The sequence below is a fragment of the Ammodytes marinus genome (genome assembly GCF_949987685.1).
Source record: "Ammodytes marinus genome assembly, chromosome: 9".
Classification (NCBI taxonomy): Eukaryota; Metazoa; Chordata; class Actinopteri; order Uranoscopiformes; family Ammodytidae; genus Ammodytes; species Ammodytes marinus.
Window position 1 is genome coordinate 12,734,249 of NC_137213.1, and position 13,569 is coordinate 12,747,817.

The 13,569-nt window shown below is 40.5% G+C and overlaps 1 protein-coding gene across 1 annotated transcript in view; it reads right to left on the reverse strand.

Annotated features, from left to right (window-relative positions):
• Positions 1–13,569, reverse strand: part of mtcl1 (microtubule crosslinking factor 1) — a 60,182-nt gene that overhangs the window by 14,164 nt on the left and 32,449 nt on the right. The window contains exons 6-10 of the mRNA XM_080033517.1: positions 11,218–11,325; positions 8,014–8,115; positions 7,331–7,555; positions 5,687–5,857; positions 1,385–1,552 (exon numbers count right to left, since the gene is read on the reverse strand). Of these exons, the coding sequence (XP_079889643.1) occupies positions 1,385–1,552; positions 5,687–5,857; positions 7,331–7,555; positions 8,014–8,115; positions 11,218–11,325 (774 nt within the window). The remainder of the gene's footprint in view (positions 1–1,384; positions 1,553–5,686; positions 5,858–7,330; positions 7,556–8,013; positions 8,116–11,217; positions 11,326–13,569) is intronic.

Genomic DNA, 13,569 nt, shown 5'->3' on the forward strand with positions numbered 1-13,569 from the left:
TAAAACTAGCCTTTTATAAAATAAAAAGAACAGAGAAACAATATCCTAAAATTGATTGTAAGCTTCAATTTTTCTTTTTCCACGCTGCTGGCTATCTACCTGCCTTTGTCTGAATCGTGCTGTGCCTTTCAAAGGGCAAAGAAAATCTCCAGTTCAGATCAGTCACAGCAGACAAGGAGGCTCCCACCGCGATGACCATCAGGAGCACAAAACAACAGGGATTCAATTTCCCCTCTCTGCGCTACAACGTTGTTTATACCTGAAATTACATTTTAATCTGATCCCACCAGGTGTGGAATTTGAATATTTCTCACTTTTGTGCCTCAAAGAGATGGCAAAGCACACCAACAACACCCCTTAACCCAAATTGCCTGCTACCAAAACATACATTGCACTAATCAGTTTACTTTGCAGCGTGCAAAGGGTTATTCAGCCTTTAGCAGTTTACCTTACAATAGTGGAAACCGAGGATGAAAACATTTGTCTATGAAAATCGGCTTCCGAGTTTTGGAATCTGATAATCGTTTAAACTCTTCAAACTGTTATTTAAATTGGTCTTTCTGGCGCATATTTCTTCATTTCAGGTCTGCTTTTAAATGTATGCTGGTTTTGGTCCTTTGGTCAAAAAAATCCACTAGAAAAAACTTATTTTCCAGGGTGTCAGTAAAGAGTTTCAGTGTCCCACAATGTTGCAAGTGCTGCTGCATACAATAAATCTGGGAAAAATGAACAACTATAATCTCGAAAGGCTTCACTGTAATTGCATATTTAAATCATTTTGATATTGAGACAAAAATCGTCTGCCAGGAGCCTCTGTAGAGAAAGGTGTCAGCTTTCATGTGCTCATATCAGTTGAGATGAAGATTATTTACACTCCTATAAGGAATATCAGAGACTGTTTGAGAGCTGCCTGGAGTTCAGTAATAAATGCTCTACTGCTTACAGGCAAATTGAACAATTATGCACAAAACTGAATGAATTAGCTTGCACAATTGCAGAATATAGCCATGACATCGTGCCAAGCGAGTAATTCATAATTAGTTGGTTGTCTTATTGGAAGCCGTCCTTCCTCTTTTACTTTAATTGATGAAGGGGTGATAGTTAACTCGATTCTTTCCATTCGTTTGTCACATATATGGATATGGAATAAAGACACAACTTCATTTCATTGCAAAATACGCGAGTGAAAGGCCCTAAAATGACTTTGTCGTTTTTTCGACTTGTTACCCGTTTTGCCCTGAGTGGGAAGTCAACCGTGGCGGCGGCAACATGTTTACTGTCGCCTTGCTGCTTATAATTGAACGGGCCAACAACTTTTTTCTACAGCAGATTGTGTCCCTGTCCCTTTAAGGAAGAGGGGCGCGCTGAGATGCCATCTGTATACCTGTGTGACCTGGCACTTCATCTCGGCCCACTTGACCTCCCAGGCGGCTTTGTCATTGGCGTAGGACTGCTGCAGCTGGCACCGCCGCGTCTCCTCCTCCTGCAGCTCCTCCCGAAACTCCTCCAACAGCGTCCGCAAGGCCTGGAGCACATTACGGTTCTCCCCAAACTAAGATGAAAAAACAACAACACATATTTAGGACGTTAAAACATGGACACGGCTAAGTTTTGTTCTTATCTAAATGGGTCTTGTCTCTTGTTCTTATCTGGGTCTTTGTTTCCCTGTAAAGTGCTTTGGGACGAACCTGCTTTGTAAAGTGCTTTATAAATCAATTTGACTTGAACTCCTCCATCCTGTCTCCCCCAACTGTCTCCTTTTTGTAAATCCGTCTCCTTCTCGACTTACTTGAATGGGTGTAAAGGTAAAGTTGCACCTTGAAAAAAAATCTTCCAACTGATTTAAATGAAAGGTGAAGTTAGTGGTTCTGGAGAGTGTTTGTTGTCAAATCACTTTTTGTCAAAATCTGTGAACATTTCGTCAAGATCCGCTACCTGTCTGTGTGTTTGAGTGCTGAAAAAAAAACCAGTGTTAATACAAAGCCTAGGCTCTGTAAACTGGCATGTTGCTACTGTAGCTATGGTAGGCTTTATTTGTTTACATATCAGTTTATAGAGCCTAGGCTGTGTTTTAAGACTGTTTCTTTTAGGAACATAAAGCTGCAACAAAAACCTGTGGCACAACTTTAATGCTGATTTATATGCGACACACAGGGTTTGAGAAATGTTGACAGTCACATTAAGATCTGTATTTTTAATGTATTCAGGATATGTGAGCTATAACATCCACAGGGTCACAGTGTAGACAACAGCGTGTTATTCCTGAAATGTTTGCCTCTGGTGCTCCTGATGTAGAATGTTTTTAGGTTTTGGCAGGAGGCAGTGAAGCACAAAAGAGTGTGTGAGTAAAACATGACCTCCAGCTCTTCTTAAAACACAATATTATATATATACTTATACATACAGATAAACATATCTGTATATATATACAGTCATATGAAAAAGTTTGGGAACCCCTCTCAGCCGGCATTATAATTGACTCTGCTTTCACAAAAAAAATATAAAAGTGGTATGTCTTTAATTTACCAGGAACAGCTAAGTACTGGGATGTTTTCCAAACAAAGATTTTTTGAAAAGCAGTATTTGGTTGTATGAAATAAAATAAAATGTGAAAAACTGGCTGTGCAAAAATATGGGTACCCTTGTGGTTTTGTTGATTTTAATGCCTGTAACAGCATGTAAAACTGATGATTTTAAACACAAAGTTGGTTGGATTATGTTGTTAAGCCTTGAACCTCATAGAAGTGTCTGTTTAATCATGAGAAAATCTATTTTAGGTGCCTAAATGCAAGTTGCACTTCTCTTTGACTCTCTGCTGAAGTGAGACAGAATGGGATCATCAAAACAGCTCCCAAAAGATCTTAAAAACAAAGACTATTCATTGTCATGGTTTAGAGGAAGGCTACAAGAAGCTTTCCCAAAGGTTTCAATTGTCAATTTCTACTGTAAGGAACGTTGTCAGGGAATGGAAGGACACAGGCACAGTTGCAGTTAAACCCAGGTCCAGCAGACCAAGAAAAGTACAAGAGCGGCATATGCGGCGGATTGTGAGAATGGTTGCACACAACCCAAAGATCACCTCTAAAGACCTGCAAGAACATCTGGCTGCAGATTGTGTATCTGTACATGGTTCTACAATTCAGTGCAATTTGCACCAAAACATCTGTATGGCCGGGTGATGAGAAGGAAGCCCTTTCTGCGCCCACGCCACAGATACAGTTGCATGGAGTATGCAAAAGTTCATTTAGACAAGCCAGCTTCATATTGGAAGAAAATGCTTTGGACTGATGAGACAAAAATTAAGTTATTTGGTCTTTATAAAAATCAGATGTTTTGGTGCAAATTGCGCTGCATTGTTGAATGATGTACAGATGCACCATCTGCAGCCAGATGTTCTTGCAGGTCTTTGGAGGTGATCTGTGGGTTGTGTGCAACCATTCTCACAATCCTCCACCTATGCCGCTCCTGTTTTTTTCTTGGTCTGCCATGCCTGGGTTTAACTGCCACTATGCCTGTGTCCTTCCATTTCCTGACAATGTTCCCTACTGTCGAAATTGACAATTGAAACCTTTGGGAAAGCTTCTTGTAGCCTTCCCCTAAACCATGACAATGAACAATCTTTGTTTTTCAGATCTTTTGGGAGCTGTTTTGATGATCCCATTCTGTCTCACTTCAGCAGAGAGTCAAAGAGAAGTGCAACTTGCATTTAGGCACCTAAAATACATTTTCTCATGATTAAACAGACAATTATATGAGGTTCAAGGCTTAACAACATAATCCAACCAACTTTGTGTTTAAAGTCATCAGTTTTACATGCTGTTACAGGCATTAAAATCAACAAAACCACAAGGGTACCCATATTTTTGCACAGCCAGTTTTTCACATTTTATTTTATTTCATACAACCAAATACTGCTTTTCAAAAAATCTTTGTTTGGAAAACATCCCAGTACTTAACTGTTCCTGGTAAATTAAATACATACCACTTTTATATTTTTTTTGTGAAAGCAGAGTCAATTATAATGCCGGCTGAGAGGGGTTCCCAAACTTTTTCATATGACTGTATATAGAGAGAGGGACCTCAGGTGCATTTCAACCCAGTCTAAGTATAACCAGGAGAAAAGGGAACTTGCATGAAGATCCAAAATAAACTGGTATGTATCTACATATGTAACATACTGTACAAGCAGAGCAGAGAACTGTTCTTTAAAGAAGTTAACCTCCGTGCACTGTTTTCTTATGCAACTCCGACCAGGAATAACCTTCCAAATATCATCACTCAAGTCAGAGCTTTGCTATCAAAGCTAAAAAAAAAATCTATTTTATATTGCCTATTCCACCTTGTAACTGAGCCTTTTAAATTGTGTTTGAAGAAGGTGTATTAATTGTCTTATTTTTATAAAATGTTATTACAGAGAACTGTTATTTTAACAAGTTAACCTTGATGCACTAAGTAGTTTCCTACCACTGTTACAAAAATCCATCAACATTAATTATAAATGTACATATACCTGTACTTGAACACTTCAACAGTATATGAAAATTTGCAGGTACCATGGGGTATTAATCAGGATTTTTTTCTTCCACAGTGAAAACTCCCAATGACCTCTTTACGGCCTAACATACTCATATCTCACCCTGACTGCAGGAATTATCATCTGTGCTTGCTCTGCTCTGCTGTAGTAACCACCATGTGTGCACTTGCTGACTAAAGCAAGTCTGCATTTCTGCCCTCATGCATAAAGCCTAATATAGTCCACCGGGTGTGCTTGTTAAGACTGGGAACCTGCTCTGGGTAAAGCAACCATGTCAGATCGCTGCACAAACCATTTTTTTGATGTCTTGGAAAAATCAAAATACATGACATGAAGTAGGGCACTTAGGGCTGCTTAATAATTGATCCAAACCAAAATGCTAAGGTACTTTTTTTTAAGTGGCAAGATGTACTAAAGGCAGATGTCAGCACAAGCATTGTCTGGGTAAAATGTTCTTCTCTAAATCGTCCATCGGCCTGAAGAACACAGCTCCTTTTGTCTCCTTTGCATGAAACTGAGAGTCCGTGTTAGTTCGTTTGAACAATAAGCCTCAAACCGGCTGCACTGAAAATAATGACTGCCTCTAACTAGTTATCTGGGCCAAAATTCTCATCTGCATACTGCGCCAAACCGCTCCAGTCAAAGGCTGCCATACATTCATTTTTTAACACGATGAAAATGAATGAGAAAAATAATAAACAGCTATTATAACTGTCCAAAGTCTCACAATAAACCAGTTATGGAGAAAATATGAGTTCCTCACAGTGTATTTCTTTGCACCATAACTTTTATATTGCTCATTATGCGTGAATTTATTTCTATTGTGTTATATGTTTAATCATTTTTTGGGAAAAAAAAAATTAAAATCTCCCCAATTACCTTTACACATTGCAATTTGAAGTTGTTGGAAAGCTATGTGCAGGTTTTTCAAAATTGTATAGACCTTCTTGTTTTGGATGGGTTTTACAGTATTTCCTCATTAAAACCTGTGAAAATTGCATCTTTGGCTTGATGTTAAATAGTGTTCTATCCAAAATCTATTTCTACATTGCCCAAACAGAAGTGGACAGTGCATGGAGTCACTGGTTGTCGATTCTTGTCATATTCAAAGTTTGTACAAACCATGCGTAGGGGATGTAAAGTTGTGATCACCTGTCTTTGATGCTGCAGGTGTCGATCAGGTGAGGTCAGAGGTACGAATGGCCTGGTGTCTGGGACGTCCCCTGGAGTTTGAGGTAAACACAGTCTGTCGTCTGGATCCGAATCCCCCTCCGCCTGCTCCAGTATCACGCCCAGCTCCGGGATGCCCTCCAACTTCTCAAACTGGAACACACGATGCAGCGAAAAGCCTGTGTTTTAATACATGCACCCGTCTTTTCTTGTTCCAACACTCTCTATTTCAGGCTCACACTCGCTGAGCCTTTTCCCAGCATGCAATGGGCCATAAATACGCCTATGTAAATGCCCCAAATTTTCTTTTTTTGAAACTGGATTCTCAAAAGAAAAGGTAAGTTTCACTCTAATTTTTGTTTGTTAAGCATTGATATTTGCAAAGGTAAAAGTCTGCAGAGAATGAACCGTAAAACACTATCATTTGCTTTAGATGTTTTGATCATAATGTCCTGAGATACATGTCAGCGATGCCTTAAGTATTCGTCGCTGTGACTTAAGTACAAGAGTGCAGGTTTAGCGGCGCCTTTAGCTCAGTTGGTAAGGCGTCCCCCTCCCGGGCCGGGCCCAGCAGCAGACCCGGGTTCGATTCCCGCCCGCGGTCGTTCTCTGCATGTCACTCCCCTCTCTGCCCCATTTCACCTCTGTCTCTCTGCGCTATCAATAAAAGCATAAAAATGCATAAGAGTGCAGGTTTGCCCAGTCTCTTAGAAGAGATATGCTCTTATGAAATAGAAGCCCTTTGAGAAAGGCAGCCAATATACTATTTGCACCTCCTCAGTAGATAAGGCATAATTCCCATAATGTAGCTTGGTAAAAAGGACCTTTTTCTCTGGCAGATATGATGTATATTTTGCATTTAAATTCTATTTAATGCCTATTTTTAAGAATTTCACAATTTCATCCCTATCTTTTAACTGGAACAAGAGTTTGAATGCCATGAAATTGCAGGATTCTTACTTTAATCGTGTACTGCCGCCTCTGTACAAAACAGAGTGAGCTGATCTCTCTTCAAACTTCACAGGCATCACACACATACACTCAGGCTTGTCTCTGCCTGAGGCCTCGTTTTATCTTTTTGACTCAAAATGTGAACCCTGTGAGGCCCACAAACTGTAAACCTAATTAAGAAAAACTTGACTTGAGAAATGAATATGTTCTGTTGGGATTCAATGTCAGGTCAAGGACGTGTTGTAAACATCCAGTAAGGTGCTGCATTGATTCACTGAGGCACCATCTGTACCGTCGGCACACAATGAGCTTTCATAACAAGCTACTGCATGAATAAAGTGATGAGCCAGGAGGGAGTCCAGAGATAGGAAATTAATTCACCAAGTAATATAGAATTACAGTAAATAAAAGTGTCCGACTCAAGAGTAGTCAGTTAAGTTCAAACAGTTTGGACGTGTATACTAAACAGCAGTGATACCCAGCACAGTTAATGAGAGAACACTAATCGCAGTAACTTACAGTAATTTATATTAACAGGGAGCAAGACTCTGGGGGAAGCGCTGTTCAAAGCTATACGAACACTTATCAAGTATGTCAAACCTCAACTGGACCAATGCTTGATCTTAATTACACCATTTGCTCTAATCTAAAACCTACTCATTAAACTGAACTGACCTCGGGGTGTGGCGTCCCCTCTCCCGTGCCGTCCTTGCGTCCCAGCCTCCAGTGCGTGAGGATCCAGCGGAGCTTCATGTAGCAGACGATGGTGTTGCGTCTGAAGAGGCGGACCTCCTGCTGCAGCCCGGCTCTCTCCTGAGGCCAGGGCATGTCATGAGTGGTGAGGCCCTGCAGCTCTAGACCGCTACGCTGAGCCTCCAGACACACACGCTCATCTTCTTGCTGTAAATAATACCAGTCAGGGAAAAGGATTGATTCAGATTTTTAATAGATGGCAACCATACAAAACCCAAAGTATATTTATTTTAATTTTAGAAGATAATTAAGAAAATATTCACATTTGAGATGGCAAGACACAGAGCATTTTGGGGATTTTTTATTTAAAATTATATTTCTTTATTGATATTAAAATAATAATTTTGTGAAAGTAGATTTTGATGATATTTGATAAAAAATTATTTGGGTACATTTACACACTGTATTAACATCAATCTTAGTCCAGAATAAACTGCATGTTTGGATATTTAAACTGAAATTCCAAACTTTCTTCAGTGTTGATGTGTTGATAAAATCCTGTTCAAACTGCAGCAGAGACAGCATTACTAAGTGAAGTGTGACAGCAGGTGTTCATAATGTGTAGGCGTTCAAACATAGAGCTGTGACTGACGACAGTTCTGTACCTGAGGCAGAGAGACCGCAGCCTCCCTCTCCTCCGGCGCCGCCCGAAGCCTCCGCTCATGATCCAGACGGAACTGGATGTCAGAAGCAGACGTGTCCCGGAGCTGAACCCACAACAGCACACAGTTAATTTAACAACACTTTGATGAATTACACCAATTATTAAAATCATTCAATGAGTATTTCTGTATTAAGATGTATCTGATCATCAAACAAAATCACAAGGATTTAGTGTATGAGATGATTACACTTCTTTCAATTTCCACTTCAAAAAATATAATAAAATATTCACTGAGTTGTACTAAAAAAAATAAACTCGAACAACATCTGACTTTGACACAAGTAGAAACCCGTTATGCCTTCCACTGCTTCTTCTCAGGAAAAGATTTTCTGGATCATTTAAAGCTGCACATTTTGACTACATATTTCTTCATCTAGCAACATCAAAGCTTTTGATGAAACATCAAACGAAAGTATATAGATCTTAGACAGAGCATGGGTCTGACATTTTGAGAAATAGGGTTATTTACTTTCTTGATGAAAGTTGGCTTTCATTAAACTTTTGACTACTCTTTCATAAGGTTTTTCAAACTGAATATTTGAAAAGTCAGTGTGGAGAAATATCTGCACAGCCAGAATACCCTATTAAAGTTTCCTTCGTAAAACTGAACAGGACCAATGAAGTCTGGGTGTATGTTTAGGCATCAGCAACACCTATAAAGAAACACATCATTATTACAGCATTATTGAAGTCCAGGAGAATGTGGTGAAAAGAGACCTGAATCAACCTTTTTAACCTATTGAATATGGAGCGTTATTTGTAGGCTATTGGTGACGTCAAACTGATATCCAACAAGTAAAATAGGTCCGCATCGGTACAAGTTACCCATATTGGATCGGATTGGTCCCATCTCTATCCATCTCAATAAAGAATGACATTACTTAAATGGTATAAGTAGTCATTTGAAAAGTATTATTCCAACACTGTGCTATAAAAATAAATCATAAAATATTATATTGCAGTAGGAACTGAATCTGTGTGAGGTCTAATTTGTTTTTACTACAGGTGAAAAAAAATGCTCATAGGGGAAACGAGATGCTCATGTTTATGGTTTTTGAATGTAATGATTCTTCCCTGCCCGTCCGCCTAAACAAGAGTGCTGACTGACAATTTCGAAAAATTGCAGCGATTCGTAATGCGATTTATATTCCTCTATATCCTGTAGCCTATGCTGTGTGGACGTTCACTGCACCCTCCAACGGTAAGTTGAGCCGTTGAGTGTGTGCTGCTGACCCTGGATCACCTCGCTATCGGTCCAATGTCAAATGCAAATCACACAGCCTCGGAGTGCAGAGCTAATCCCTCCCTATCCAAGCTGCTTCCCCATTCATTCATTTCACCTCACAGATTAGTGAAGAAGAAGAAAAAAAAAAACACGGACACGGAAGAAGTCCACACGAATGTGCTATGTGTCACATCACCGCTGCCAGCACTCTGCCTTACATAACCACAGGCAATTTCTCTATGAACACAAGCATGAGGCAGCGATTATGAATCAGTGTCCTGCGATTACACAGCGATTATCAAACAGCCAAGTCACTAAAGGATTAAATAGATTTGAGCTGATGTTGTGTGCGGGCAGCAAATTCTACCTCTCTCCTTTCTGATTTGTTTGAGAGTGTGTGTGTGTGTGTTTAAAAGTGTATTTTGACACATTTTGTGTAAGCTGCACTTTTAACATACGTTTAATTTGCTGAGTCGAGGCATGACAGTGCAGCCGGTAGTGGTGAACCGGTGCCAGAGGGCATCACTACAGAGTGCAGACTCAGCCCGGATACACTGAATGCATACAGTACAAATATACACCTTTAACAAGTCAATATATTCTGGCTATCCCTGACTGTTCTCTCACACTGTTATAAATGCAATAAACTCCAGATATAGCTTTTATATCATAACATGCAATTGAAAGATTTGGTGCGATAAACTACTTTGCAGTACTACGCAATCCGCTTTTCTACTTGAGTAAATCAATCACAAAATGTCCAGGGGCACATGGTACGACTTTAAAAAGCAAGAGAAAGGAAATGTGAAACCAAAAAGAGTTGGAAAAACAATGAAATAAAGCTCAGCGGCTGTAGGAGTGGGTATTAAGTGTGAAAGTAGAGTGAGTGGATGAAGTGAAATTGTGTTCGGCATCAAACAGTGACTGCGGCTAAAGCATCACTAGATTCAAGTACTGAGCGGCCTTCGCATCACAAAAAACCCTTTGTAAATATTTGTTCCACTGCAAAAATAATCAGACACATTTATGGTGCATCTGAGATCTGTGATGACCCTCATTTTGTACCAACGTTTATTACTAGATTTAATTTTTAGTTTAGCCTTGGTGACAACTTTCAAAAGCATGGATTATTTTCATTCATGGGTTTTGTATGCCACTCATGTCAATTATGCGAAACTTAAGAATGTAAGGTGACGATGAGGAACTTTTTGTTGATTTTAGCTCTCCCTTTGAACAAAAGCAGCCGTGTTTTTACGACACCAGCGTTGCTGTCCAAAAAATCTTTGGTAGCGCGTGCCGGCTGCGTATGCACTTGTTTTTAAACTGAGTGAAAGAGAGATTTCAGGATGCATCACGAGTAGGTCATGTATATATATACAATATGTGACTGTCAGATTAATGATGGTAATTTGATGATGGTGAAGCAAAGTAAACATTGATTTAATGTCCTTTATAAACACATGCTTTTGTGCAAGCCGTAAATAGTATACTTCTGAGGTGGCAGGGATCAGAGCAAGGCATAAAATAATTATATAAAAAATTGCATTCTTTTCACTGATGGTCGTGTTTACGGTTACATGTCATTCATAATCATCACAGTAAAAAATAAGACTGTTTCATGAACATTTAAAAGTTCCTCGTAGTCTCTTTAAATAAAAATAAGCAGCCCTGAAGCGCTATATTTCACAACAGCTCACCATTGAAATGAAAGGACCTGCTGTTTTGCAACGTACAAAGATTTGAAAAAAACAAAACATATTTGTCTTCAAGTCAATTTAAACAATTACTGTAGAAAATAGACCACAGGTGGACAGAAGCACTGTGTTGGGACTGGGGGCTCATCATGGTGGAGCCAGTGTCCACTCAGTCCCACAGGTGGAAAGGGGGAGTATGGGAGGAGAGGGGGGAGGAGGCACTGACCTCTGCTCTTATAGCCAGGGACCTGTGGTACCTAGTGAGTCCCGAGGCATGGCGCTGGCTCTGGGGCTCCTGTCCTAGACGCCACTCCAGCTCATCCCTCTGACCGGACTGTGAGTGACGTGGGGGGGGAGGAAAGGGAGTGGGGTGGGGGTGGGGGGTGTGGAGGGTGGGGGTTAGGGGGAGATGGGTGATGAAGGTGCAGGATACAAGGGGTGCAGGTAGTGTATGTGGAGGCGTTGGTGGTGGTGGTTCAAATGTGTGAAGTGGATTGTGGACAAAATAGACATAGGACAACAAACCAGGGACGGGGGGTAAACAAACAAAAAAATTAAACAGAAAATGGGTAAAGAATATAAGCAGAGAAGTGGCGAGGGAAATTAACTGACAAGACTTAAGACTACACGGTGTGGAGCTGAACAGACGGAACTAGAGTACGAAGAAAAGCGCAAAGAGAAAGACCAACTTAAAGATGACGGCGTATGAGAGAGATGAGAAGAGGACGAGAATGAGGATGAACAAAATCATGGGCTGAAACATCTGGCAGAGGGGAACACAAAGAGGAACAAAGAGAGGGAGTCGGGAGGAAGGGGAAAAGAATGCAAAACACTTGTTATGAAGCGCATGCATGCAATGAGGGATACATGAGTCCAAACCAACAGCTGAGAGATACCACGGCAAAACTGCAGGGCAAGAGCTAGCAGCTAGCACGCTAAAGTTTATTTTTATTTTTATTATACACATGCCGGTGTGTGTTGTAGAAGACGCAGTCGACTAAGGAAAGTTACGTCTTCAGCCTGTACGATGCAAATTGTTGTTGTTTTTTATACTTTAAAGTTTATAGCATTAAAAATAAACTGGAGGCATTCAAGGAGTCAGTCGGACTTTAAGACAGTCGTCCCCTTTTGTAGCAGTGCCCACATTTTGTTTCTGTAAGTGAAGATTCTTCTTAGCTAGCAGGAACTAACTGGTAAAACGCGGTTTCTACAGGGGGTGTTCAGCATTCACCAAAGGAAAGAATTGGAGACATATGATCTTTTATCAGATAGTTATCTTTGATAACATTTCAAAATTACAAGAACTGTGCCTTTAAATGTACCTGTTAGTCTCAGGATTTAAATGCTGTTAATAAAATAATACAAATTATTTTTTTAAAGTGAGTACAACTGGTCGACAAGATGATGGGTCAACGTTTTTCACAAAATCTAGTTAAAATACCAAGATTTTTAGTTATATGAGATAATTGTGAGAAAACATCTGAAATACTTTTCTCAGGTGAATGCGCTGCTTTTTCATCTACCCTACTCTTTGCTGCTGCAGTGAAAAGTTTAGCAGTGTAGTCTTTTACAATTCTACAACTTTTGGTCCTAGGCCTCACTAAACAGATGTGAGTTGTTAGTACGGTGGTTAGCTTTGACTAAACCACCCAGCTTCACCCAGAGTGACTAAACAGCCAGTCCTACAGGCAGAGAAGCAAAGCAGAGACAAGTCATTGGATAGAATGATTATGGAGGCAGCGTCAGTTTATTATCTCTCCAAAGCAGATTGAGGTCCTTCTTGCAGTGGGGAATGTTTGAAGAGCTGTTTTATTTACATATGGCAGTCTGGCTGATTGGAAAGGACATCCAAGATATCTGCCTGATCATGCATCACAGAGATAATGAACCTGCTTTGGAAGAGTAAACAGTTTGTTGACATGTTGACTGAGCTGCAATAAGACAACAACAGAAAGCGGGAAGCCAGCCAGCGAGGTTCTGCCACAGGCAACTCCCATAGCAGTGCCATGCAACTCTGCCCGACTTAGTTTCTCTCTTTTCTTTCATATTCAACAGAGTTTATTTTAGACAGTGCACACATATTTTTATGGTTCGTCTCCTTGGCAACACCGTGGAATAACCAATCCCACGTGTGTGAGTGCGTGATGATATGTTGTGCAAACACAACAGCCACACCACTCGTGTGTCATAAATGAGTCATATAAATGAAAACATGGTTTAGCAAAAGCTGTAAAGAGAAAAATATTGACTAAACTTAATCATGCATTTTTCTTATTTTTTTTAAATCACTGTCAGAGCTTCAAAGCTACGAAGCGAGCCAAAAGGAAGAAGCTGCCGTAACTTCTTCAGTACTTACTCCATTCATACCAAGCACGAGCACCCTCTCAAGCACCCTCTCTGGAGGCAGTGAGTGCAGGGAGAGGGGGGCAGGCAGGCAGGGCTGCTGGCTATGAGGATGCGCATGGAGATGCAGATGTGAATGTGGCATCAGCAGCAACAGGTAGCGATGGTGGTGGTGAGTCAGGGGAGGGGTGGCAGGTGGTCGGTGGTGCCAGTGTGGTAGAGCTGGGTGGATTGT